The sequence below is a fragment of the Caenorhabditis elegans genome, chromosome V (genome assembly GCF_000002985.6).
Source record: "Caenorhabditis elegans chromosome V".
Classification (NCBI taxonomy): domain Eukaryota; kingdom Metazoa; phylum Nematoda; class Chromadorea; order Rhabditida; family Rhabditidae; genus Caenorhabditis; species Caenorhabditis elegans.
The window spans coordinates 11,948,997-11,975,096 of NC_003283.11; the positions used below are offsets into that span (position 1 = coordinate 11,948,997).

Sequence of the window (26,100 nt, forward strand, 5' to 3'; positions counted from 1 at the left end):
GCAATCTAAAAGATTCATATCGTACAAATTGACACCTGGCACTGTATTACTAAATGTTTTTCATTGATGGTTGATTTTAAACATCAAAGATTTTGAAAGTTTCTTGTGAATTTTCAAAACCAGTGTGTGTTTCCGGAAAGAAAAAAATTAAAAAAGCTTTCCAAATTAATTAATTTTTTTAGTCATTTAAACAAAAATTGTATTATATGTATCACAAAAATATCATTATCAGTACACTTTCCACTTGTGTTGAGTGTTTTTGCACAACTGTCACTTCTACGACACTTCTACAATAAACGCAGCTCCCGAATTATTTTCCCGAATTCTTTTACAGTTTTATGATCAAGAATACCTTGAAAAACAACAGCTTGCTAACTAGGGTTCTCTTGTAATAATAGGGTGGTTCGAGTGTTCTTTTCGGAAGAAATACCGCCAAATCTCTGTTGTTTTGCAACCATTGTTCCAATCCGAATACACAGTCCGCTCCTCACACTAAATTACTTCTCTTACTTGTAATTAGGAGGCGCGAAGCCGGTGTGTTCCCTTATGTTGTCACATCCTAAATCATTTCTAAATCACATTCTGCAAATACGTATAATATATGGATATAGGAAATCGTTGGTAGATGATGGAAAAAGACGAAGACAATCTCTTCTCTCCACTACCAAAAATGATGAATTGCTGCGTTGCGCAAGTGTTGCGTACAGACCACATTGATGATCGATGGGAGCTCCGATCATTTCTTCACAAATCAATTTTATCATTTCCTTCTTCCAATTTCATTGACTTTTCACTCTAGAAGTATTTTATAGGTCGGCGCTCCTTTATGGTACCAATACTTAATTCCTTCATAACTTTAAGTGTTGTACTCCGACAATGTAAGTACTGTTAGATTGTGATCTTCGCCGCGTTGATCACAAAAGATAGGTGCACACCCATTTGTTTTGATTGCATCGCGTAACATGACAGATCGGCGAAAACCGCGAAAAAATGTCATGGACTCGAAGATAGCAGGGTCCTTGGCCGAAATGAGGAAAGGGTATTGCTTTTTTTTGGATGAATGTGAAAAACTAATCATTTTGATAATAAATCAAAAATGTTTAATTTCGTTTGTTTCCAACCCAAAACTCAAAAGTTTCTAAGAGTTTATGAAAAATTAACACAGTATGAATTCTTGTGAAAAGTTCCGTTCGGCAGTAGCTCCAATGAAACAAGATACTTTTCTCTAAATTCGAACAACCTGGCAGAACCTAATGACATTTATATTTTAGCAAATTGAATTTTGAAACCCAGAAATCACAGTCTTTCCGTTTATTCTTCACACTAAAACCTGAAGTTTCAAACCCCAAAGTGCAATAGCTATAGAGAGAATGTTCTAAACATTATTCCCGTTTAAGAGTATTCTCCTTTTTCTCCATCAACAAAACCAATACAACTAGGCGTGTCTTTTTCTCGTTCTTTTGAATACCGTTCACTACGTTTACAATCATTATACAACTCTTACAGTGCTCTAGTTTGTGGTTACGTAATCGTATAATTCAAATGTTTTCATTCTTTACCCCTATTAAATCCTTCAACCAATTTTCTCGCCCAATCGACGATCATCATCATAGTGTCATCTTAGTAGTTGCACCGATGAAAAGGTGTGGTTCTTCTTCTTCTTCTTCTTTTGCCCCATTCTTCCATAGTTCTTCTCGATATATAATTACTGCTTTCTTCTCCCTCCACTTCGTTCCTATTCTCGTTAAATCGGATGTACTGTGTCTCACCAATGTTTGTGTTGTCTCTTATGCTGATGATCATGATAATAATCCTCGCCTCGTTCATTTGTTTACCTTTAATGTTTTGACTGTGCGATTATCCGACCCGATCCGTTTCCTCGTTTAGTGGTATAATAACGAAAAGTAGATGGGTCAACTATTGTTGTTGACCAGTTGTGCAACTTATAATGGTCATGTAGTCGGACTTGAACTTTTAAACATGCATTCTTTGGAGACTCCTTTTTTAGGTTAAATGGGATAATTTTAGCTGCAACCTAGAGATTCACTTTTATTTGTCTGAAATGTCACAAGGATTACCAGAATTTCGAAGTGTCTCCAATTCCAATTCTGTACGTGCACTCTATAATTCAAATATAAATGTTACTATCAATGTATATGGTATCAGTTTACTAGTGCCATAATACCCTCTTTTCTCTACCCAATATTCAAATGTGTTGATCCAAATGTAAACATTGGTTCCTTTTCCCTCTACACCAATCACCTGTTTGGTGTCTCATTTTTCCAAAAAGCATAAACGGTCTGCTCGATCTGTCAATAAAGCTCACTGGTCCGAAAACACAAAAACATTGCATGAATGACTGTTTACTCCCCTCATAAAGTGTCAATGATATGGCGGTGAATACAAAAGAGCCCTCAAAAGTTTGTCGCATTCCTTTCTCTTGTCTACCTGTCAAAAACCTAAACATTCATTTATGTCTCTCGTGTTACTCATCTCCTCATGACTCAGAGCAAATCGGAAGAAATGAAGAAAAAGAATTTGTCAGGTGCTCGTTTCTCTTTTGCAAGGTTCAACGAAAGGTTTAGAGCCATTAAAATTGGTACCAGGTTCGGGTGAAATACTCAAAAACTCGTGGAGAAAAGAGCATTTTGTCTGAGAAAAGAATTATATTTTATGGGTGTTCTAAAATGTTGTTTAATAGATATGAGAATTTTTGAATGTAAATCGTCAACTATGCCCTTCTACTGCCCCGTTGCAACTTGTTGAATCAATTTGTATACAAATACACCTCCCACGCTTTTCATCATAAAAACGAAATCCGATCCGAATTATGAGAATGTTTACTTTGATTTTGGGTGGTCCTTCCGTCCCCCGCTTCCCTGCCTTCAAAATCTCTGCCGATTATTATTTTTGAGAGCCCGCTTCTAGGACCCCAGGCTTTGGCTCTGGCACCACTTTCATTCATTCATTTTATTCATTCATGCTTTCTCTCTGCATTCCTTTCCATCTTTGCTGACCACACCAATGTGTTCAATGAGCCGAAACATAAGCGTGCTGTTCCTAACCTTCAATCCGGATTCGAAAGTTCTTAAGAAATGCACCGCCCGTAATTTTGAAACAAAATCTTGCAACATAGAGATCCGTTACGCAATCTTCTTCTTCTCACGTCTTCAATATTTACCTATTCTCTCAATCAAATGCTCTTGACCATCCTTCGGCTCTTCCCAAAATGATGGTGAAGAGCGACAGTGTTTTATTGTGAAAACGATACTTGAGTCAACAATGAGCGGTATCTTTTGATCTACATGACTCCATTTACACTCTCCAAGTGATGAGAAAAATGTAACAGTTATCGGCGGAAGAGAAGGTGTGAAAAGTGAGTCTCCTGTGGTGTATTTCATGAGATTCATTGTTTTTGCTTGTTACATTCATGTTTTTGCCAAAGTTTTTTGTCTGCTGAAATAATGAGTTTAGAGCATCAAATTTGGTAGTGTTCTCCTTTTTTCTTCTTTTTTTTCGTATGAAAGCAAATACTACTTTTTGGTTTTTTTTAAAGAAAACGTTGGTTTTCGACAAAAAAAAACTTTATTTGCATTTCTGAACAATAACTTTTAATGCTATGAAGAGTTTTTGAATATTTGAGTTTTGAAAAAAAAACCAACTGTAATAGCTTCACAAAACGGCCAGTATGGAAACGATTAAGAATTTCTACGGGCGAAAACTCTGTTTTTATCAAATTTTTTGGAAATCGTCGACCAACATTTTTTCATCTAGTTGTCTGTTTTAATTATGTGAAAACATTTGTAATTAAACATTGTAGGGGTTCAAACAGTGCTTCTGATTTCTCTAAACTCAGTTTTCGCCACTTTTTGACTCGAAATATAAAATTTTCCGATATGCTTTTTTTATTTTCTTTTCTGCAGCAGGTGGTATTTCTGAATACAGCTCACTCGTGGTCAACTTTTTTAAAAACCATAATCCTCTTATTTTCCATTTTCCTTATTCTTCCATCCGTACCATTCAATTCAGAAAGCCAGGTGGCTGGCAGGAGGACAGTTCTTGCCACCTGTGCGCAGACACTGTTCCTCCACGTTTTACGAGTTTTTTCATTGTTCCTTTACTGCTCTTGGTTACGTCACCCCGACAATTGTATCAATAATTACGGACTCTTTGTGTCGTTGAATGGTGCCGCCCTTTTAGAACCTATACAATAAATTGGTTAGGATACGCATGGTATATAGAGGTCATGCCAAGGCACTCAACTTTTATATGTACCACTTGGCGTAACATGTTCTCTTGCTATTTTTCTTTATTCATTGCCAGGTGCGATAACTATGTGTCAATTGTCAAGATGCTTGAATCATTATGACGTGGCAGGCACTTCATACCTAATACCTCCCCCAAACCTAAATAACTATGCATTTTTAGAAATAAATGGGGATTATGTGAATCCATCGGCCCAATCGGTCGGGTTTTATGCTCATAATAAAACGTAGAATGACTTAGCCAGAAATGGGAAAAGAAGTTCATTTACCCTTTTGTTCCGTTCTAGTTGTTTTTTTTCAAAATGGGTTGGATTAAAACATCGCCTTTCTTCGAAGGAAACCCAAGACACCAGAAAAAACCCTCTGTGTCATTTTTCGCAGCTCTTTTCAATTTTTGGGTAGAAAATCCCGAAGCAGTCTAGCGAAAAGCTTAAGCTTAAGGGACGAGGAAAAAGAGCAGAAGACGACGTGATTGAATTTAGTGCATTCTTCTTTTCTCGGCTATTTTCTATTCCCGCCAAAAACTTTTTGAGCAGCAGAAGCCGAGCAAAAGCGGCGGACGAGAAGAGTAACCATTATTTAATAAGACGGGCGCTTCCCTTTTCCGCGCGTACCCCCGACCGGACGCCTAATGAACCATTTAGCACCCCCAACAGAGAAATCGGTTTGGGATTTTGGGTTGAGAGTTGTATAGGAGGATAAGGAAAGTGGTGGTGGCGGTCTTCTATGTCAAATTTCGACACATTTAGAGTCTTTAGAATGGAACACAATGCAATTTTGGTTCAGCTGACTTGAAGCTTATCCTCGTTTGATTGCTCCCGAGCAAGTCTGATTCATCATTTTGTCGAAGTTTAACAAAATGAATTTTTTGACATTTGTTGGCGGAAACTGAATAATTTTCTTAGTCAGCTTTTCAATTTCAAATTCTGCTAATAACATCTATGTTCAGTAAATTCTCTAAATTCATCAGTGATTTGAAAATTACCTGAAACTTCTTACCCCATTTTTCTTGTTTGACAAGAGTAATATTTTTTCATGCAGTTTACTCATCATCATGAAAAAAATTTAATAAAAGTCGAAATCGTTGTTTTAAGAACTTCAAAAACTGCTCCCTCTCCAACCTCTCCAACTAACCCAACGCCTTCTTTTCCATTCATCAATCCAATCCATCATCGTTACATTGTTACCAAGCATCCATTCAGTTGCATAAGCAGTGAAAGTAAGAGGAAGTGATCCTCAGCGCCTGCTCATCATAAATCACAACGATCCACCGTAAAATTGCGCGTGCTCTACTGCTTCATGGGACAACACTCATCACCCAACTAGTTTATTGTTATTTAGGGTGCAATCAGAGAATCCCCTCGTAATTCTTTCTTATGGAATAAGGGAACGTTTTTTGGGAGCATCTGGTGATTTGCCGGTCAATGTCTAACAGACCTCATACGCTAGGGTCATTGCGAAGAAATTGGTGAATCCATAATGTTGCTGGAATATTTGTTCTTTTCTTCATTTTCTTGGTCGTTTTTGTCATTCTAGTGATATTTGAGATGGGGTAGTGTTCTTTTCTCTTTCTCCTTCCAGTAGAAAAACTTTACCACCACAAAAAAAGCAAAATGAATTCATCGGGGCGTGCACTTGACACCACTCGTCCAGCAGTCCGGACCACTCAAATAACTGATTCGCAACTTTTTTCTTTTCGTTTTCTGGTTCTCCAAGTAGAGAAGATAGCAAGGCGTCCAGAATAGCCATTTGAGTTTTTTGGAAGTTCTCTAACTCGCTTCAAAACCTCTTGTGGCTACTATTTTGACACGCTCTCAATTGATTTCACTTGGTTTTTCGGATGGACAGCAAGGGATGCGAACACTTGCTTTTACGTTTTTTTTAGAAATTTAGTATGTTTTTGGGAGGAAGGATCTGACCTTATAGGTGAATGAAATTCAGTAAATTAATTGAAATATTGTGACGTTTTTTGAGACATTGGCATGGTAAAAAATTCCAAAAATTTCAGTTTCACGATAAATTTCATGATAATTTCCCAAACTATAACATAAATTGTTACACCTTATATTAATACTAAAATGGAGTTAAAGTTTAATTTTTGATTTTCGAAATATTGTTAGGTTTGCAAATTAAAAAAAGAGTTGCCGATGACCACAAATTTTTGATTGCCGCGCATTGTTTTTTCGTTTCTGATTTTTAAAATTCCAACTCAAGTTTTCCGTGTTTGAATGTTTTTTTCTGAAAACAAACCATGTATCCCATAATATTCAAAAAAGTAATCTATAACTGCGAGCCATCGTGTCGAAGAATGCTGGAACAATATAGACAAAGGAAAATACACACCTCCACCTTCTCACTTGTTTCTTTTCCAACTCTTCTCACACCTGCTCAAATTCAATCACTTTGTTCTATATCTTCTCATGTACACCATGGTGTCAATATGGGCGGAGTTATTGTTCTCAGGGCGGTCCTTCCCATCTTTCTCTTTAGATACACACAATGTGTGTCTCTCTCCAGCCTGTCCCGTATGTCCTTCCTACGCTCTTCTTCTTCTCAATACCGCCGTTCCTCATTTTCGGTAATAATGTGATTAACCTCCTCCGAACCATAACATACCTCATTCTTTTTTATTTCTTTTCATTTCTTTTATGACCATATCCATTTAAAAGTGCACTCAACCAATTCAGTTTTTGTTTACTGTTTTCCTTTCTTTTTTCTCTGATTTGCCGGGGGCTGTGGGAAGCCACGATTATTGTACGATTTGAAAGAGTAGCTGTATGATGACGGAAAGTCAGTTTTTTATTCACTTCTCTTCACCCACCATCATCAACTAGTACATTTTCTATTTGAATTGGTTGACGCAGTTTTCTGTTCATATAATCCAGAATTCTGAATGGTTTTATTCAGTCTAGGTTAGCTTCAGGTGAAAACTACCAATTTCGGCCAATTTTCTCGCGTTTATTACGGGTTTTCTCACTATTTCTTTCCACAATTTTCCGTATTTTCCTACTTTTTACCGTCGCGTTTAGTATTATGGCTTGTGACTTTTTGACCAGTACCGTATTGGAAATGATAGGGTTACGATACTCCTGTTTTCTTGACTTTTCTTATTTTTTAAGTGTGAGGTTGAGGTTTGCAAGGTTTTTGATAAATCCATTTGTAAGTTTTTTTTTCAACTTCATAAGCTCTAACTGAAAGTTTACACAGACTTTGGGAATTCATCACAACAATTCCTTACAGTGAATACTTATTAATTGGTTAAATAAATGAAACTGGAGTTCCTAAATTTGTATGGTTTCAGAAGACAGAATTTCCTAAAAGGCTTATTTTAAACTTTTTCAAAAATTTAAAAATTTAGCTTTCCAAAATTTTGAAAAAAAAAATTAGGTTTAATTTAAAAACATTTTAAAAAGTTTCATTAAAATTCGGCCGCTTGGATTTATTTTTAGTTTTAAGGAAATACAAATTTTCTAACTTTGAGTCAATCGGGCTATGTCAAATTTTTCTTGTGAGATGCAAGCATAGAAACTTGAATTGATGACGTATGTTGTTCTAGATTCAGATTTTTTAGCAAATCGTAACACTTTTCAACTTTCAAGATTCAAAAATAAAACTGTCAAAATTTTTTTTAAGATTCAGTCTGTAATCCTTTAGAACTCTTCCTAATAGTCGGGAATCCAAACAATAAAAGGACGATACATCACTGTTTGATGGTGCATTCCTAAACCAAACAAATAAAAAACATAGACAGTCATTTTCCCATGTCCTCCTTCTTTTCTTCTTGTCCCGATACATCTTAATCCGCACCGGTACACACACAAAAACATTTCTTTACAACTAATCCGATTCCCTTCCATGGAGATCTGTTTCTCGTAAAAAACAGCAACTCGGATGTGTGAGAAAGACAATAAAATATGAAGAAGAGGGATTTGGAGGAAGAGATCAAAAGAGATTTTGAGTAAGAGTTGTCAAGAAATCCCCTTCGTCCATTTACTCAGCACATGTACCCTTCCATCAAAATGTTGTGCATTCTCTTATTCTCCTTTTCCAGTGACATGTTCATTTACGGAAGGTGTCCTTGCTTGTCAACAGGTCCTTTAACCCATTACTCGTGCCGCTCCATACTCCCTTTCATTTTTTCTCATTTCTCCGACTTGGTTTACGCAACATCCTTCCTCTTCTAATGGGGTAACTTCCACCGGTAATGGTCGTGTTTCTTTTGACAAAAAGAGATTAAAGAGGCGATACAGTGACTGATGTGCCATTAAATTATAGGCTTGAGTGTCTAACATTAGATGCTCTCTAGAGGATGACAGTGATTTAGGAAGCCTGAATTATTTGTGATTTGGGTTTATAAAAATCTTCCTAAATATTCCTTCAAGCTTCAAAATTTCCTTGTGTTGTTTCACCCGATAAAGTTTCCAATTTTGATCAGAATGTAACCCGATTTTTCTGCAAAATGTTCTATTCTAAATGCTTCTAATGTTCAGCAATATCCGCCATAACGTGGCAACAATTTTAATCTAACACATTCCATTCTTTTTTCAATCCACTTGTCACAACGAATCAATCGTTCTCTTCTTGAACTAGCTGTACCTCTCCTCCGACATCCCTTCCACACTTGGTGGTCTTCGAAACCAATTTCCCATAACATGCTTCATTTTCACGTTCGTTCTCCTCAACCAATGTTTACCGCTCTGACCTACCCGCACAATATTCGTGTACTATCATTTTCAAACTGTTCGATGAGCCGTCACCAACCCGAAAAAGGCGTGCGGGGGGCGCCCAATGTTTGAAATGAGCCGTGTACTGTGAGTAGGTTGGAATTCAAGGTCGTTATCGTGCCGAAACCCTTCCGGAGGGTCCTTCTAATTGTTCCCTCCACCCCCCCCCCCCTCTTTCAACTACATTTCTATTATTATGTACCTCCTTAAGTCTGTCCTCTTTTCAAAAGACTTCCATTCCCCCTTCTTCCTCCTACTTCTTATTCCCGGTACCACTTTCCACAACTTGTTAGATTTTGCTTCGCCATGGACACAAAGCCTTTTCATTCTTCTCACAAACTCTTTCTTCTACGTGTTTGAAAAAAACGTAACGCATTTTTTACGCAACTAAATTTTGTAATTTTCAGCAAATGCCAACATGAGGGCTTGCGATTGTATCACAGAGCCTCCGTTATTTGATCTACCCCCACCGCCGGATCCTTCATTGATTTGGCATTTAATATCAGATGAAAAATTTGAGCCGGTGAGTATTTTTAATTGATCAAAATCAAAAGACGACTGGGAGATGCCACCTGTTAAGAAGAAAATAGCAGCCGTTTGCGCCAACTGACATTATCTCTTTTCGCATTACATTTTTCTAATAGCTTCTGCTAGAGAAACCTATTTTGCAAATAAGAAATGGAAAATAAACGGTTTTGTAATTTTCAGTTTTTAGTCATTTCAGAAAAAAATTCTTAATTTTAACTCCTGATACTATGTAGTACACATGATATTAGTATGCATTATCCCATTGGCCACTCTATCCACCCAAAAAAAGCCAAGTGACACCTGTAAATTTGCATAACAATTGCCATTGACAGCCACTTGAACCAGTTGCGCGTATTACCATCACATTGCTGTAACATTCTTCGTCTCCTTCAATTTCTACTTAAAATAATCCTTTTGCACAATCTCAGGGATGCTCCAACAAAACTAGCAGAATGAAACACTTGTGAGAGGCTGCCTGTTTATGGTAACAGAGGTGGCACGGGAAGATGTATGTCAGGGAAAGAAGGGAGAAGAAGCTCTGATTTAATTTATAACCACCATATCTTTTTGGAGAAAAAGCGTCTTCTTTTTCTGCTTTTCCCTCAACACACATCCACATAAACCATCTGCGCCAAAAACAATTGTTTTTGCCATTCATTGAAGGCAAGATTGATGTGTGTTGGTAATGGTCAGAAGAAACTGAGGATGGGTCCAGAGATAAATATGGTAGATTAGAAGGAAATGAACGGAAGTATCTTCATTAGTTGGATAAGATGAAAATAAGTTGAAATTTCTCCGTGGGAGTCAGAATATTTTTGTTGCTTTCCCTAGTTGCAAGACTCTGAAAATAACCAAATTTTAAAAATATTAGCGAAATCGAGATGAAGTAGGTTTAAAACTATTTGCAGTTTTCAACACTTTTTTGCTGGACCATAATGTAATCTAGTATGCCAGTTTTTATCAGTAATTAATTTGAATACTTGTGAAGTAGTTATATTCTAAAATTCTTATAAATTTTAAAAATCGAATTTTAATTCTATTGATTATTAGGAGTTGTTATTTCAGATCACATATTTTGTTTTATTACAGCAGTTTCGTAATTTGTATCTTTCCTAAAACAAAATAGAAAACTATTACTCAATTCCAAAAGTTTCCTCCAAATGCAGCTAGAAACATGTTGCTATTTGTTGTATTCTTACTCTCCATACACCCATCAATCGTTGAATATGAATTGACTGGACATTGTTGCAACATCTCACTCATTTCCCTTGGGATCCTTGTCCGCCAATGAATTCCTGGCGCCTTTTGATCATCAATCTTGTCGCCGCCGCGCTCCGTTTATGCAAATTTCTAACTTTTCCGCCCGTTTGTTGCGCCCCTCCTGCCTCATTCAAATTCAAATTGGTGTGAAGAGAAATAAATTGAAAGTATAGAGGAAAAATATGTAAAACGGTGGAAGAAGTTGGAAAAGAAAGCATCAAGAGTTGTTAAACTGGTTTTTGATTTCTTTGGTTTAAAAGGAATCATCAATGAAAACAATTAAATTACAGGCTGAACAATGTTCATCAAATCAATTTGTGAGCATATCGGATATTGGAACCATCTACGACTCAGAGGATACTCAACAACTTGCCGCCAATATTTTGATTGCCGTTGCTGCTCTTTCAGTTTTATTACTCTTTTTCGTTTGTGTCGCAGTAATTGGCCGCATCCGGAGGTTCGTTTTGGGGTAATCCATCAGTAGTTTATGACAGTCTGCACGCGCGCACTGATTCATCATCCATAATGTGGTTGATTGATTATCTGTTTCCCTCCAGACTCTCCAATCTGTCTCGACTTGTTGTTGCAACTTGGATATGAGTCTGGTTTTAGTGGGATGAAACATTTAAGAACTTTTCGTGGTTTTTATAAATTAAAATGTATTTTAAGATTTTGAACTTAAAAAAAACCAATACATTTAAATCATAAATATTTGAAAGTAAGCTTGGTTTATGCTAAAAACCAATTCGGGAGTTTTGAAAGCCACTTGCAATAGAAATATAATTAAATTCAAATCTTCTTAGTTTTGAATTAGAGTAGTATTTCAAATGTTCTGGCTATTTACGATAACCTCAACCCCATACCAACCATCCATAACACTTGAGTCGATTCGATTTTGGATATGTCATTGGCATTGGTGGTTTAATTAAAAGCGTCCTGACACACAAGCTAGGCACAAATTGGAACGGAATGACTAGTGCTTAGAAGGCAAATTATTAAGTTTTCGAGTGTTGACCTACTGGATAAGACAGTTGGTTACATCATTGTCACCTACTGGGAAGAGTTACACAAATACTAACCCATGGGGGTTCACCCCATCTGGCAGAATATGTGTGGGGCACACAGAAGGCCATGATTTACAATCCGCAGGATTTACAATCAGTCACACCGTTAGTACAGGTCATTAGGGAAGTAGAGGGGGGTGTAAAGTTGAATTATTAGAGAATGAAGTGGTTATTGGAAAGAAAATTCAATTTGCGCTGCTGCATGACATGAAGTAAGAAGTAAGAAACATGAACACAAAAGACATTTTACAAACACAATGAAGAGTTTAAAAGTGCCGCGGCAATATAACTCTTTCTTTTCAATTTCTTATTCTTCTTACAGGAGACGACGCCTGAACTCGGACGCATCTAAGAAAATGTCAAGTGATTCGATTTTGACTGCTGGGGAGCATTTATGGACGTATAACTCTATGAAGCAACCAATAAACGGTGGACCACCAGCAGTGCTAATGTACTCGAATCAGTCAAATGCTGGAAGTCGACTATTCCATCATACGCCAACTACAATGAGATCATATGTAGTTGGTTCAGGAACTCCGATAATGGGATCACAACATATACCAATTCGACATTCCGAATCTACAACGTTACGATTGAATCCAGGAGATGGATGTTCAGCATATCATACAGTTTCTGTTAGCAGGCAGAATGGATGTCCACCATCTGAAGTTTACGAAGAGATTGCACCTATTGGTATGTTTTTAATATTTATTAAAAGTTCGGGAAAATTTTAGAATCAATTTAAGGCTTACTATACAAATATTTGATCAGTTATGACAAAATTTCAATGAAAGTGGATCATCATCAATAGCGAATTTGATTTAAATTGATACATAACGTCTAAAATGACCAAATATTAAAATAAAACACCAAATGTTTTTAGTTTTTTTTCAAAATTGTCAGAATTTTTTGGTAAATTTTATTTTTTTTTTTGGTTAAATATTATGCCAATTTCTTATTGTTTTTTACTGGTGGTTTTAGTCTTTAATTCTACTTCATTTTTTTAAATTTCTAAATCAATTTTATAAAAATGTGCCTATGGTTCTAACGTCAGCAATACTTAAATACGAACAAATTAAAATAGAAAACTAGTACAAAAAGATGTTTTTGATTGACTTTCAAAATTTTGTTTTGGAAAAACTGATTTTGCAACACTTTTGATAGTAAGTAAAAAATTTTGAAATTTTTTGAAAAGCATCGCTGATACTTTGTTAATTTAGTAACAGTGATGTAAAACATCTTCCCAACTAACGATACTACAACTTTAGTGAGATATGTTTCCAATTGGACGCATATCTGCTGAAAAAAATTTTGGTGGATCATTTTAGGCTTTGTCGGTTTTTAAAACACTATTTTTTCAGGTACAATGGGACATGTTGGATATATGACAACGCGACCAAATATGGGCAATATGACTCCAATGAATAATATGAATAATCGAATGTCACTTCGAAAACCTCCACCAACATGCCGTCCACCTCAACCTCCACAAAGTCCTGTACCAAGTGATGGAAGTTATGAAATTACTCGAATAACTGGAACATCATCTGATTCTCCACGTGATCGACAATGGAATGAAGATGGCAGAGAAAGTGGTTATGGTACAGCTCCAAGTTTACAATGGAAGAGCCCATCTGGAAGTGCTCGTTTAGAAGCTGAAGCTGCTGCTCGGGCTATGACCTACGTGTAATATTATTTCACTTTTATGCCAATTTCTTACTGTTTTTGTACTGGTGGTTTTTAGTTTTTAATTCTACTTCAAAAGTTACGGGTTTATATGTTTCCGATGGACCAAAGATCCTTGTCTTTCATGTTTCTAGTCATTTAAATTTATTTTGTATGTAAATAAATCGATTTAATTTTTATTTCAGAAGGTTTTCAAACGTTTGCATTATATAATAAAAGTGTAGTTCAAAAAAGACACAAAAAAACAAAACAAATATTTTTTAGTGTTTTTGTGATTTTCAACTCGATTTTTACTCCTTTTAAGCAAAAATACTTCAAAATACATAGTTTTTGTAGTTTTTTTTTAATAAGTATTACTCACAAATTATTACACTTTACCAATTGTTTTTTTTCGAATCTAATTAAATTGCGTAATCTTCTTTTGCTGTATTCACTCAGAAAAATTCTTTGAGTAAAACATTTGGATTAGAGACATCTTAAACAAACATGTGGAGACGGTTTATTCAGAAGCACACCAACGAGCGAAATTGAAACTAACGTAGGATTGAGAGAAGACAAAAAGAAAAGAACTGAACAAAAAAATTAGGACAAGAATTTTTAAAAATTGAATGAAAAGAGATGGTCGCACTCGTATTCGTCGGCGGCTCCGATGTTTTTTCAGATGTTTTTTGAGATCTTTCGAGGATGTGTTTCAGGTTGTTTTGAATTTTTAAGAAAATGTAAGAAGAAACAGTTCAATGCAGATGTGAATGCAAATGATTTTATGATTTAAGATATTATTCAGAAGAATCCAGTTTCTTGAAGTTTTTGAACAAAGAAACGGAAATCAGCAGCCTCGTTGGATGTAAGTTCATCAGTTGATCCATTCAAAATTCCCTCCATAACTTCCAACATATGCTGTGTTTCTCCATCGTCCAATTTCATTTCAGATGCAAACAGGTCTGCTGTCGGAGTTTCTGCAAAATGATGTCATTGACACTTGGAACTTTTTCACAGCAATTTGCATCTTTTCTCTGTTTTTTAAGAGGAAATTCACTAGAGTTTGAAATATTCATGCAAGGTTTAACTAGCTGTAAAAGTTCAATTAATCATAAAACATACGAGAAAGAGCAACTGCAACTTTGTCAACTCCACCCATTCCAGACAGTTCTGCTTTCGCTTTTGGACCAAATACCTGCAATGAATTTCGTGTGTTCAAAAAAGTTCAAAAAAAAAAATCAAAAATCTAGATGTTTTGACAAAAAAAAGAAATTGAAGAGTTTTCTCGTTCTTGTTTTTTTTTTACCCTTTGTGATACGGTAAAACATTATTATATGGCGCTAAGAGGTAACATTATTTAATCCAATAAATGTTTAGTTTTGGTAAATGTTGGCTTTGCATAATTTTGAATTTTGCATTTTTAAAACTGTTTTTCCTGGATTGTAATTAGTTTCTCAGACAGAAAATTCACCTAAATCATTCATTCTAAATAACGGATCTACCTACTTCAATTCTACTTATTTTCCTCATTCCTAACATGTCAATCTTCTAACGTTTTCACCTTAAAACCGGTCAGTCTCATCTGTTTCCTGAACACTTAAGAAAAAAACGAACTGTCCATCTCTCAACTCACCTTGACGAGAAAATCTTTTCCATGGGCGGACATGAGAGCCTTCAAAAACGCCTGAGTCTCCTCAACGGGCGGTCGTGTGGCTAAAGATACAGAAGGATTGGTTACGGTGTCAAGTGACAAGGGACTCACCTGCTGTGCACATGCTCTTGTTCTCGTCATACTCGTCTGAACAGTCAGGTGATCCGTCGCACAGGTACTTGATTGGCACGCATTCACCCGATGGACATGCAAACGGATGCCATGTAGGACAGGGGGCTGGAACTGGGATTTGATTGTTCAAAAGTTTTTGAGAAAAGCTTGAAAGTCGTGGAGGCGAGTGAAAGGGAGACGTGCCGACGTGAGCATAAACCCTCTGTCTAATTCAGACTTTTTTTGAAATTCTTAAAAAGTTATATATTTCCAAGAAAATTGAAAATAATTAGTTTAATCGTTACTTGTAGTTTACAGCTCTAAAATGAAATTCTAATAATTTGATCATTTTTGTGGTTACAATTCATAGGTTTTGACGTATTTGATCTGTTTAGGTCAGACTCTATATTTTTGTTGAAAATAATTAGAATATGTGAAGTAGCTTACTTGCAGCATCAGCTCCCCGTTTCCCGTTGATAATGTCCCGGATACTAAAGGAACAAGCGGTGTGGATGGCGCACATTAACACTATTTGTCTCAACATTTCTCGTGATTACCTGCAATTTTTATAATGAATAACGAGAAAATGAACGGAAAATACTTATTTTAGAGAATATTGAGAGATGAAAAAGAAGACGTGTTTTATGCCATAAAATTTGGGAAAAGGGAAGAGGTGGAATAGAAGAGAGTATAAAGTTGATAAATGGTGAATATACACATACACCAATTCTCGGGGTGAAGGAAGAGTGACGAATTCAGAAGATGTTTGGATGTGGGGGATGCTGGGGAAGGATAACGACGTAAGATATGTAAGCAAATGGGCGATATGGAGGTATGTATTCTGTCAAAAGAAAATACTTCCTTAAATATGCACAAGGGGGTTCTTCTTTTCAAGCTTTTGATTAATTTTGTCATGTGGCAGTACGGAGAATGTGCAGAACGCGTCATTTTTCTGGAATACTAACTATGTAGAAATAATATTGAAGATCAAGTACTGAACTTATAAGAATATATAAAATTTGAAAAACTTTAATTAATGGAATTTCTTGATAATATTGCCTTTTGTTTGAACAACTGAAACTTACGGTTCTAGTTTCTAAGCTTTCACTGAAAATTGTTTCCATAGATTTATGAATTCACTCAGATAACTTCAGAATTTTTTCTTCAGTTGCTGATGAAAAATTATGCTAGATTATGCTAGAACTTTTTTGCTTGTTTTCGACCACATACTAAAAAAAGTTGCTTTGGAAAATTTATGAAGGTTTTTTTTTTCTGACTGAAACTTCCAGATCTACCAGTTAGCATAGAGGACCGAAACATTTTATTTAGAGAAAGGTGTAGCTGAAAGATTATTCTGGGTCACTTTATCTGCATTGAAAGTATTAAGGATATTTAAAGTCTAATATTTTGAGTGTAGGATTTTTAGGAGAAAAAATAAAAGTTGTTTCAAATATCATCTCTTGAACTCAGAATTTTGCAAAACAATTCAATTATCTCCTAGTTGCATTTCTAATTTTAGAAAAATATCAATCAATCCGATGTGACGTAGAATAGAAGGTGTTAGCAAATGATTTGTATAAAGTGAAAAAAAGAGAAAAAAGTTAAGATAGAAAGGAGTAGGTGGTGACTAATTTGTGATGCAAATTGGAGCATTTCTAACATTCAACGACCTATTGGATGCATCTCTAGATAACTGATGACCTAAAAACACCCAACTTATAGAAAATTACACTAAATATTATGAATCGACTGGAAAAAAAGATTCTAAAAAAGGAGCCAAATGTGTTGACCAAAACAAACGTGAGTTGTGAAAGTGCCCGTTGAGGTGGAAATCGGAACGGAATTCAATTATTCAATTATCTCTAAACACCTGCCATTTTGAATCAAGAATAAAGTAAATTTTCAACTGAACCAAGAGAACTGATATGAAATGATGAATGATCTAGTTGTTAGAGGAAGGTGCTGACCACTGGAGTCTACGAATAAATTTGATTTCGCAGTCATATTTTTACGTTGAGATTATAGTAAAATAGTTTAACGTCATTTAGGAAAATTAAACTTTAAAGATCTATTTTTTTAGTTAATTAACATATTAACAATGAACAAGGTAGAATTTAATGTTAAGGGAAGAATAAATTAAGTATATAAAAATTGAGTTCCAAATCATAGGAACCAATATCACCTGCCTAACAGATTCAGTTACAACAACATCTAAGCCTATTCGTCATCTCAGTTAACTTCGGAATTATTTTAATATATGCGTGTGTGCCAGGAAGGAGACAAAAAGAAATATACTCAAATGAAAAATTGAAAGAAAGCGAGTCATGAGTGGGTAATAAAAGTTGATCAATTTAATAATTATTATTCAAAGTCTGGAGTGACGGGAAAATATGGAAAGAAATGAAAAAGGTAATAAGTTTGATTTGTTTTTGAGAAAAATTAAAGAACTTCGGCGAATAAATTCTGAGTTCAAGGATCGATTCGTAAAATGAGACGTTAGTTATTGAAAGTAGAAGTTGAAGAGAAAAATATAACTGTGCAACTTATGGATCCACAAAACTTGAGCAATTATTCCAAAGAGTAGAGAAACATTATCTGCAGGTCTTTTCATACATTAAGCAAATCTTGCTGTGATAATTTCCAAATGTTCCTTAGCGAACAGTGGATACATTCGGGTAATTTCGAGAAGAAAAATTAAATGATGAACGACAGGTAGACAAAATTTTCTCAGGGTTTTGTCGCTGCGATGGAAGACAATTCTTTCCATTTATTTAAAAGTTAACAACAGAACTTTACAAAACCTAAGAACTACTGTGACTCCAGAAGGATCTCTCCATGAATTCTGCACTCGGGAACCGTTTGCAAACGCTGGTAGCGGATTTTTCAGTCTTTCGTTTTCTATAATTTTCGTGTGTTTTCCGTAGTAGAATTGGAAAAAAAGATTGCAGTAGGCTTGCAGACGGTATCACAACTCTGCGGTTGTAGTTTTTCTTTGAGCTACCTCGCTGTTCAGAATCGTTAAAGATCTGAAATAAATAAAGATCAAGTATTGATTTGTGCATATAATATGCGAATTTATATTTCTTCCCACTAAACATTTAAATCAATAATGATGAGAGGATGGCATTTCTGTTTTGTAAAAAAATCTTTAACCATTAATACAATTCCGGCACAACTTCTGACCAGCACAATGTGTCAACATATTAAGTCTACTTTGTGATGCTCAAATTAGCAGCCTAATTTATTAAATGAAATCTTATTCGAATTTCCGTTTGTCCAATCACACCTACAATTTGCTTCCAACGTTTGCCATGAATCATGGTAAGGAATAAAGTTTTAGAGAAACAGAAAACATTTGGTAACAAAATGATCTGATCGAGTGGGAGATATGAAAGAGCAAAAAAATGAGATGAAGCATGAACAAAGTGCGAAAAATAGGATATATCTTCTAATTCTCTTATCCTTTTTCTCCTGTATGATATATAGAATCATATCTGACGACGGCGACATCTTTTTCTTTTTTTTTGCTTCTTTTTCTTCTCACATCGACACATCCATATTAATATGAACATGTGCATATATTGCTCCGGAGAGAAGCTTCATCTCTAATCAAATGAGTCCCATCGATTTTGGGCCCAGAGAGCAATATATTTGATGGAAAATTGGAGAATAAGAGGAAAGAGCAAAAAAATTGGAAAAGGAAAAAGGATTTTTGTTTCTCACTTGCTCACTTTTATGGTCTAACTCACGGGTTGACCGATCCCCTTTCTACTAGATTTATTTAAAGAATTGTAGTTCAGCATATATATGTTAACCTGTGATCTTTGTGGTGTCAGAAAGTGATAATCGTGTTATGAAATTATGTCTTAAATCCCAAGAAGTTATAAATGATGAAGGAAGGATTAGAATGAAGACAGACAAGATAATAAAGAACTGAATGTGAAGAAAAGAAGAAGATGAAGCTGTTCAAAAATTCTCAGCTGTGTGGAACGCCAGAACGAAGGAATGTACTTGATGGAAGCGCCATGTTGTTTTTCATAAATGTTTTTAATTATTCAAGAGTTCCAAGAGCGTAACTTATACTTCAAAGATCTATAGATAAACGATGTATTTAAAGTGGAAAAGTTTTGAAATTATCGCAGTAATTGAATGATTTCTGGTTTTCAACTGGATTTATTTGTTCCATCGAATAAACTTTCTTTGTTTCTAATATCGTAGATCTATGGGCAAGTATGTACTGTAACAAATGCGTTTTTCTGACACTATTTCTAAAATAATCCCTAGCCAAAAAGATTTTAAATAAAATATATGTCTGGAAAATATGAATTGAAATATTTTCCTCCAGCAGGTGGGCGAAATGATAATTTTAAATAAACCATGATGATATTTGGAACATCACACACCGGATATCGTCAGAATGAAAAATACTCGGGTTTTTGATTTTAAATATTTCATATCAAGAAGTTCGAAAACTAACTGCCGAATGTCATTTTAAAACCAGAGGAAGTGAAGAAAAAGAGAATGGGAAAGAGAGGAAAAAACAAAAAAAAACAACAAAAAATGGAGAGTCAAAAGTTTTATGGAGTTTTATGAGTCCCCACCACCACCACTTCCGAATGCTCAATTATTATAATGTTTTTGTTAAAATTGTTTAACATTTTATTGACAAGAGAAAATGCTGAGAAGTTCCGTTTTTATTGAAAAATAATTTTTGATTGAAAATCAGAAATGGTTGGAACATTTGATTGACATATTCGAGTGTTCATATTGTTTCACTGTTTTCAGAAAAAGACTCAATGATTCTTGAAATGGGATATATAGTGTTATTCCGTGAAAACTCGAAAGATTTATATCCGAACCTTGGAAAGCACAAATTTAAGTTATTATTATTATTTTGATGGTATTCAATTATGTTTCAAATGAAATGTTCTTCGAAATTTGTTAGTAATTGGAAAATTAACTGAAATTAATTTAGCTTCTAATTAGACCTACATATATTTTCGAACGATTGTTTTCAATTTATTTATTTTTTTGATTGTCAATGTCACTATTTCACAATTTTTGTCAGTTTTTCTTGTGTTTGTCTTTCTATAAGATGTGGTCTAGAATATTTAACTTTGATAGAAGTGTGCTTTAATTTTTTTCACTGATTCAAAGAAATTACTAATTTACCGATCAAATTTGAAAGTGCAAGAAAGGAGAGAGGGTTCTCAAAATATGACGACCAGGTGATTTTAATTTGGGAATATCCAAGATTGAGGCAAAGTTTACCATTATCAGAATTTTCTAGTCTACGTCGTGTTATAGTATTCTTAACTTTGACCGAGATGAGGCAAACACTGTTCCAGTTCAAAATGTCTTAAAAGTGACGTGAAAGGTGAGAAAATGAGAAATATTGGCGAGTTTCGGGCTCTCCCCGAGCAGTCCATTTGCTCGTTTCAATTTTGGGACGCAGACACGTGGAGCCCCCATGTTAACTTCTTGTCGTCAATCACCCCTCTCTCCAGGATCTCTATTTTCAAGGCAACGAAACGAAATGCTTCGAAGGCGACGACTTGGGAAGTCGAATTTATTCATTGCAAAATGAAACACCGCTTGGCCTCAAGAGTTTTTTTGGTCAACCAGAACCAGGGGTGTCATTGTTTCCAAAGCACATAATACTGGAGAAAGGAAAAAAGAAAGAAGGAAGCAGAAGGACGTCAATTTCTATTTGGCTATAAATCTGGAATGAGCAGCGTTTTCACCACCTACTCAGAGGACAATAAATATATAGTGAAGGAATAGAAAAAGGTTGACAAAAGGTTAAAGAAATGACGTGTCATCTGAAATAATATTTGGGTTAAGTGAGAATAAAAGATATGAGTGAAGATATCCTTTCTTATGTGAAGATATGATTTTTGAAGAAAGAAGAGCCAATGAAAAAGAGGGAGGAACCTCTTCAGAACGCCTACTCAATAACTTATATGGAGAATATGAACTCAATGTTGACCAACGGTCAAATTTTAGCGTCATCCACGATATATTTTTGAAAATAAATCATGAAAACAGACTGAAATATGTGATGGGTAAACTTTTCACTCTACGAAAATCCATATAATGTTCTCTATTATTCTATTAGCATAGCAGTCCTACAAACCGCATCAGAAAAGTTCGGTTGACATGGAGTTAGAAAAATTTTTGAACGGTTTTTGAAACGTGGAATTTTTAATTTTAAAAAACGCTCAATTTCGGTTATTAGAATTGTATTGCGATAGAAGAAATTCAGCTCGTGAGTCATGAGAAGTTTTGAGAACGGTGAGTTTCGAAACATTCTCGAAAATTATGAAATCCAAAAGCACTTTTAGCTCAATTTTTCTATCGAATAAGTAATTAATTGAGTCTAATTTATTTGACTTGACCTTTCTCTCCGATTTATTTCTTGATCCAAGTCTTCTTTCTCATCCATAAACTTTAGTTTTCTTTGAGAAAAAAGTTGACCTTCAAAAGACAACACTCGTGAATATTTTATCACAAGTACATAGATATGACCCATCCTAAATAATGAACTTGGGATATTTCTGGAAACTTTTCCACTTTTATATTTTTATTGTACTATTGGAATAGGCATTTGAAAGTAGCGTATAGGTTCACTTAGTGAGATTCCTCTTTACCTAATTAGTGATTTATTTGGAAAAACTGAGATCATCTATGCAAAAAGACAAAGATGGAGAAATAACTAAATTGGTAAACTTTTTCATATTGATTTCTTCAGTTTTTAAAGACGTATTTTTACACCGTACACAAAGACTGACCCACGTCAGAACAGTTTGTACGTTTAAATTGTTTTTGTTGTGCCTTCTGAAATGGTCAGAAAAGAGTGTCAACACTTTCTGACATCGTAGAATAAAATATGTTATGTATTCTCCTAAAATAGTAGGCTTCTAAAATGTTATCAAGCATTTTTTGCTATCGGGATATTATTGATAGCGAAACTCATAGGATATACTAAACTTGAACTCGTATTCAATCATTTTACAAAATTACGGGGTTTCAAGAAGATTTGTTGTTAATCTGTAAAATATGTGCTATAATGTATTTTTAAAACTTTTTAATTATTTGTTAAGTAAAATGTATAATGTTTCGAACATTAATTGCACCGCTGTTCTACTTATTTGAAGCTCAAAAAAATCTTTTCGGTTACAAAAATTGCTTACTATTAGCATCAGATTTTTGGTAGTTTGAATCGAAGAATTTGAAATAATGAGATAATTTTCTTGTTTTTGCACAACAAATAATTTTTTGAATCCAATTATTTGAAGCTTCAATAACCGGTTCGAACAAAAAAAATGGTAGAAGGAAGTGAAAATTGAATAGACAGAGGATGAATCTAAATTTGGAGGAATGAAGTTTTTCCTTCTCGGAACAACTCCTCCCATTTTCAAAATCAACGTACAGAAAACAATAGGTTACGGTTTTCTGGAAGATAAAACTACAAAGTGCCAAAAATAAGAAGTTCTCTCTCAAACACATCTACTACTAATCGCTATTGTGGTAAAAAGAGGAGGAAGAGGCGGAGGGCCATCGGTTTCCTTTTTTGACTCCGCCTTCTTTTGGTCAATGACATCATGACTCTTAGCTCCTAATCTTCTGTGTTAGGGTATTGTCTTTAAAACGATTAAACTTTGCATTTATTTGTTAAAGAATTGAAGGCAATGATTAAACTTTTCAATAGGATGTGCAAAAGAACGTAGGAGTTGGATACATAAAAGTTGATGAGATCAGATGAGAGGTCAGCTGGGGAGGAAATGAAGACACAAAAGTTAAAGAATATCGTTTTAAGAAATGATGTAGAAGCCTTGAAAGATAATGAAAAAAATAAGCATATGGTTTCTTATATCTTTATAGACAAATTAACACAAAACCGTCACTTTTTGAAAAATAATTATAAGTTTTCCTCTATTTTTTATACTTATCTTTCTGAAATTTATCTCTCTTGAATTGAAAATAATAGGGGTGTTATAACCGTAATATTTTGAGCAAGGAGAAATAGAAATAAAACTAGTTTTTTTCTGATCTAAAAACAGATCAAGCAACTAATTTTACAAACTCTTACACTCGGTTCTCTCGGATTACCATTTCACTTGCTAAGACTTTTGTGAAATCAAATTCTAGATCTAGACTCATGAATATTCAAATATAATCCTGAGTTGTAGGTGTTTTTGAGACTCCTGAGCTCTATGAATGCATTTATCAAATAAAAATCTGAAACACCAAAAACATTTTATATTTATAATTCTGAAAATCTGAAAATCCGCTGCTCATCTCCTATTTCTGAAAATATACTGAAAAACAAAAATCAAAGTTCCCGTGGCATTCAGATATTTTTCATTGTACTGAAATTCGATTGAGGAATAACTGTTGTCTTTTTCAGATTCGCCTTTTTCTCGACTTTAAAATTATTTTCATCTCTGACGAATCTGATGACTAAAATAATTTGATTTTTTATAATATTTCTTAATAGATAAAAATTAATAAGCTGTGAGCGTTTAAATTTATAACAAAGAAGAATTGTTAATTACAGCTCTAAAACTGGCTGATAGGTTTGCTACATAAGGTTAGAACGCCAAAAAGTCTTGAAAAAATATCCTCTTAAACTTTGAGCGGCTCTAAATTGAAAAATATGGAAGATACATAGAAGTGAAGTATTACAACATTGATGTACATATCAAGTGCTAAACTTCATTATAATGTCACTGTGCTGGTTCTTTACACGTTGCTGACTCACAGCCAGTTGAACAGTTACAGCTAGTTGAAGTAGTTAGTCTGAATTTTTATGAATCCTCATGAGTAACAATTTTGGAGCTACAAAAATGAATATATATTTGTATCCTTTGTTTTTTTTCTGACAGGATAGGAAGTCAAAATAGTTGGTCCAAATAAATTATAGCTTTCCGTGTCTGAAGAGTTGAGAGAAAAGTAGTCGGAACGGCAGGGACAACTAAATTCTAGGCTTTTTTGATTGATTAACTGCGATTTGTAAAAGTCGTCTTGAATATTCTCACATCAACTGGTTTCCCCGGGCTTGCAAATGGGCCTCCGATTCTGTGACATAGTATACGAGGTTTTGATCCCAAAAATTCAGAGTTTCTTGGAACGTTAAATATTATTTTTTATTTAGTCACACAAGTTTACTTCCGATTGTCTATATACCACAACATTGAATAATTGTCTTCATGATTTCATAGTTTTAATAAACTTTGAGACACTTTTTAAGGTTATAGTAGATGATATTTGAGGTGTTCAGTTGATTTCATTTTTCTCCTTTTTTCTAACCTTCCCGTTTAAACTGTGATATTGCTTCACGTCACCCAACCCCTCAATTATCCTCAAAAGTTCAACCACTCACCAAAACTATTATACACTTGCAAAAAATTAAATAGTTGATTGAATACTTTACACAACCTCACCAAGTTTATAATTATGGTTCCAGTAGCTGATAATTGGTTTTTCATTGACTTTATGTTCAGATGGATTCACTTTATAAACCCATTGAATGTATATAAAAACCTCGTCATTTATTATTTTCTTGTAAATGAGTTGGTGGTCGACCCAAAAAAGTCGTCGATTCAGCTCGAATAGTTCAGAACAATGCTCCGCGTGGGGTTGCCATTGTGGGTTGTCGAGAGTTTTGAAGGGACGGAGCAGAACAAAAAATGAATGAAAAGCAAATTGCAAGAGAGAAAATGTTGGGAAGGGAGATGTCAAGTTGCTAAGATTAGAAGCAGGAAATCGGTTGTGGAAAAGATTTGTTTTCGAATTTTGTTCCGCCTTGTGAAATTTCTGAAAGTTTAACCTACAATACTTATTTTAAAACAGTAGCAGGAGCAGCAGGAGTAGGAGTAGCTCCAGTTGGGGTGTTGTCAAAATATCTTCAACCTAGGTTAAAAATAATGAAAAAAATAAATACATTCTTTCAAGAGTTTTCACAATTTTCGTCGTAAATTTGGTAAATACCAATTTTTGAAAGATTTGGACTCATTGATAAACGTGCCTCATATGCTAAGCCTATTTGAATACAAATTGCAAACAAAATATAAAACTTGTAAAACATTTTTGGCAGACTTCCAAAACTATGATAGGTCAAAAGTAAGTATTTTCCACTCACTTGACTTAAAATTTTAAAGATGATTTTAGCACCATTGGAAGAAATTTGAAATAGTTTTTTAAAAAACTCAGTAGACATATCAAGTTTGAATATTCTAAAAACTTTTGAAATATTTTTTAATGATTTTCAGCATCAAATCTTTCAACGAGCGTTTAATTTTGGACGTAAAAATTCAATAGGTCCTCGGTCTAGACATAATATATGTATAGAAAAAACAATGTGATTTTAACGTCCAAAAAAGTTATTATTTTTGACGAGTTATCCTGTGGAAATTTTTGTAGAGTTGCAATTCTCATTACATTGAATAACTATTCTTGAACTTATCGTTCAAATATCTACTTTTTGTTTTACTGAAATAGATAGAAAATGTATCAATTGCAAAATGATCTCATCATGAAAAGACATGGAGTCAATGAAAAAGTGGGGAAACGGGATGAATGTACGTGACTTTTTTCAACTTCCTTTTCATTTGGATAATTAATTTTTTGTTTCAAAAGTTGTGACGAAAGCTCATAATCCTGGTGGGAAAATATGTGTTTTCGAAAATCAGGGAACATTTAAATATATTTTATTAATTTAAACATGTAACCAATTTTTCTGTTTCAAACATTTGATATTCTCGCCGTGCATTGAGTAATACACTTTTGATCTTATAATGCCTACGATAAAAAGTGTGTTTTACTAAAAG

The 26,100-nt window shown here is 34.5% G+C and overlaps 2 protein-coding genes and 15 non-coding genes across 18 annotated transcripts; 6 read left to right on the forward strand and 11 right to left on the reverse strand.

Moving 5' to 3' along the window:
- Nucleotides 1-376: 376 nt before the first annotated feature.
- On the reverse strand, nt 377-514 carry F58H1.21. The gene has a single exon (NR_069650.1). It is a non-coding gene; the product is annotated as an Unclassified non-coding RNA F58H1.21 (non-coding RNA).
- A 399-nt stretch (nt 515-913) lies between these two features.
- Nucleotides 914-1,042, forward strand: F58H1.23. Its single transcript, NR_069651.1, has one exon. It is a non-coding gene; the product is annotated as an Unclassified non-coding RNA F58H1.23 (non-coding RNA).
- Nucleotides 1,043-2,857: 1,815 nt separating this feature from the next.
- On the reverse strand, nt 2,858-2,993 carry F58H1.18. Its single transcript, NR_069652.1, has one exon. It is a non-coding gene; the product is annotated as an Unclassified non-coding RNA F58H1.18 (non-coding RNA).
- Nucleotides 2,994-4,707: 1,714 nt separating this feature from the next.
- Nucleotides 4,708-4,964, reverse strand: F58H1.20. Its single transcript, NR_069653.1, has one exon. It is a non-coding gene; the product is annotated as an Unclassified non-coding RNA F58H1.20 (non-coding RNA).
- Nucleotides 4,965-5,338: 374 nt separating this feature from the next.
- F58H1.10 lies at nt 5,339-5,556 on the reverse strand. Its single transcript, NR_069654.1, has one exon. It is a non-coding gene; the product is annotated as an Unclassified non-coding RNA F58H1.10 (non-coding RNA).
- Nucleotides 5,557-5,903: 347 nt separating this feature from the next.
- On the reverse strand, nt 5,904-6,033 carry F58H1.12. The gene has a single exon (NR_069655.1). It is a non-coding gene; the product is annotated as an Unclassified non-coding RNA F58H1.12 (non-coding RNA).
- A 1,109-nt stretch (nt 6,034-7,142) lies between these two features.
- Nucleotides 7,143-7,284, forward strand: F58H1.11. The gene has a single exon (NR_069656.1). It is a non-coding gene; the product is annotated as an Unclassified non-coding RNA F58H1.11 (non-coding RNA).
- Nucleotides 7,285-8,331: 1,047 nt separating this feature from the next.
- Nucleotides 8,332-8,469, forward strand: F58H1.16. The gene has a single exon (NR_069657.1). It is a non-coding gene; the product is annotated as an Unclassified non-coding RNA F58H1.16 (non-coding RNA).
- Nucleotides 8,470-9,075: 606 nt separating this feature from the next.
- On the forward strand, nt 9,076-9,257 carry F58H1.14. The gene has a single exon (NR_069658.1). It is a non-coding gene; the product is annotated as an Unclassified non-coding RNA F58H1.14 (non-coding RNA).
- F58H1.19 lies at nt 9,191-9,332 on the reverse strand. The gene has a single exon (NR_069659.1). It is a non-coding gene; the product is annotated as an Unclassified non-coding RNA F58H1.19 (non-coding RNA).
- A 64-nt stretch (nt 9,333-9,396) lies between these two features.
- Nucleotides 9,397-13,704, forward strand: F58H1.5 (Conserved plasma membrane protein). The gene is made up of 4 exons (NM_073599.6): nt 9,397-9,512; nt 11,068-11,234; nt 12,164-12,534; nt 13,203-13,704. Exons 1-4 carry the CDS (start codon nt 9,408-9,410, stop codon nt 13,529-13,531), a joined length of 972 nt encoding a protein of 323 aa, NP_506000.1. The 5' UTR covers nt 9,397-9,407; the 3' UTR covers nt 13,532-13,704.
- F58H1.15 lies at nt 10,715-10,855 on the reverse strand. The gene has a single exon (NR_069660.1). It is a non-coding gene; the product is annotated as an Unclassified non-coding RNA F58H1.15 (non-coding RNA).
- Nucleotides 11,274-11,401, reverse strand: F58H1.22. The gene has a single exon (NR_069661.1). It is a non-coding gene; the product is annotated as an Unclassified non-coding RNA F58H1.22 (non-coding RNA).
- Nucleotides 13,705-14,010: 306 nt separating the features above from the next.
- On the reverse strand, nt 14,011-15,827 carry F58H1.7 (Prohormone-4). 2 transcript variants are annotated; one of them, NM_001047674.3, is made up of 5 exons: nt 15,716-15,825; nt 15,269-15,400; nt 15,140-15,219; nt 14,629-14,701; nt 14,011-14,483 (listed from the first exon to the last, which is right to left on the reverse strand). In NM_001047674.3, the coding sequence occupies exons 1-5, from the start codon at nt 15,810-15,812 to the stop codon at nt 14,308-14,310; spliced, it is 558 nt and encodes a 185-aa protein (NP_001041139.1). In that variant the 5' UTR covers nt 15,813-15,825; the 3' UTR covers nt 14,011-14,307. The 2 variants fall into 2 exon arrangements, with proteins under 2 accessions (NP_001041139.1, NP_001041140.1); NM_001047675.4 differs by having other exon boundaries at nt 14,017-14,483; nt 15,269-15,394; nt 15,716-15,827.
- Nucleotides 15,828-18,549: 2,722 nt separating this feature from the next.
- Nucleotides 18,550-18,570, reverse strand: 21ur-13195. Its single transcript, NR_069662.1, has one exon.
- Nucleotides 18,571-20,710: 2,140 nt separating this feature from the next.
- On the forward strand, nt 20,711-20,839 carry C52E4.16. Its single transcript, NR_069663.1, has one exon. It is a non-coding gene; the product is annotated as an Unclassified non-coding RNA C52E4.16 (non-coding RNA).
- C52E4.18 lies at nt 20,711-20,839 on the reverse strand. Its single transcript, NR_069664.1, has one exon. It is a non-coding gene; the product is annotated as an Unclassified non-coding RNA C52E4.18 (non-coding RNA).
- Nucleotides 20,840-26,100: the final 5,261 nt, after the last annotated feature.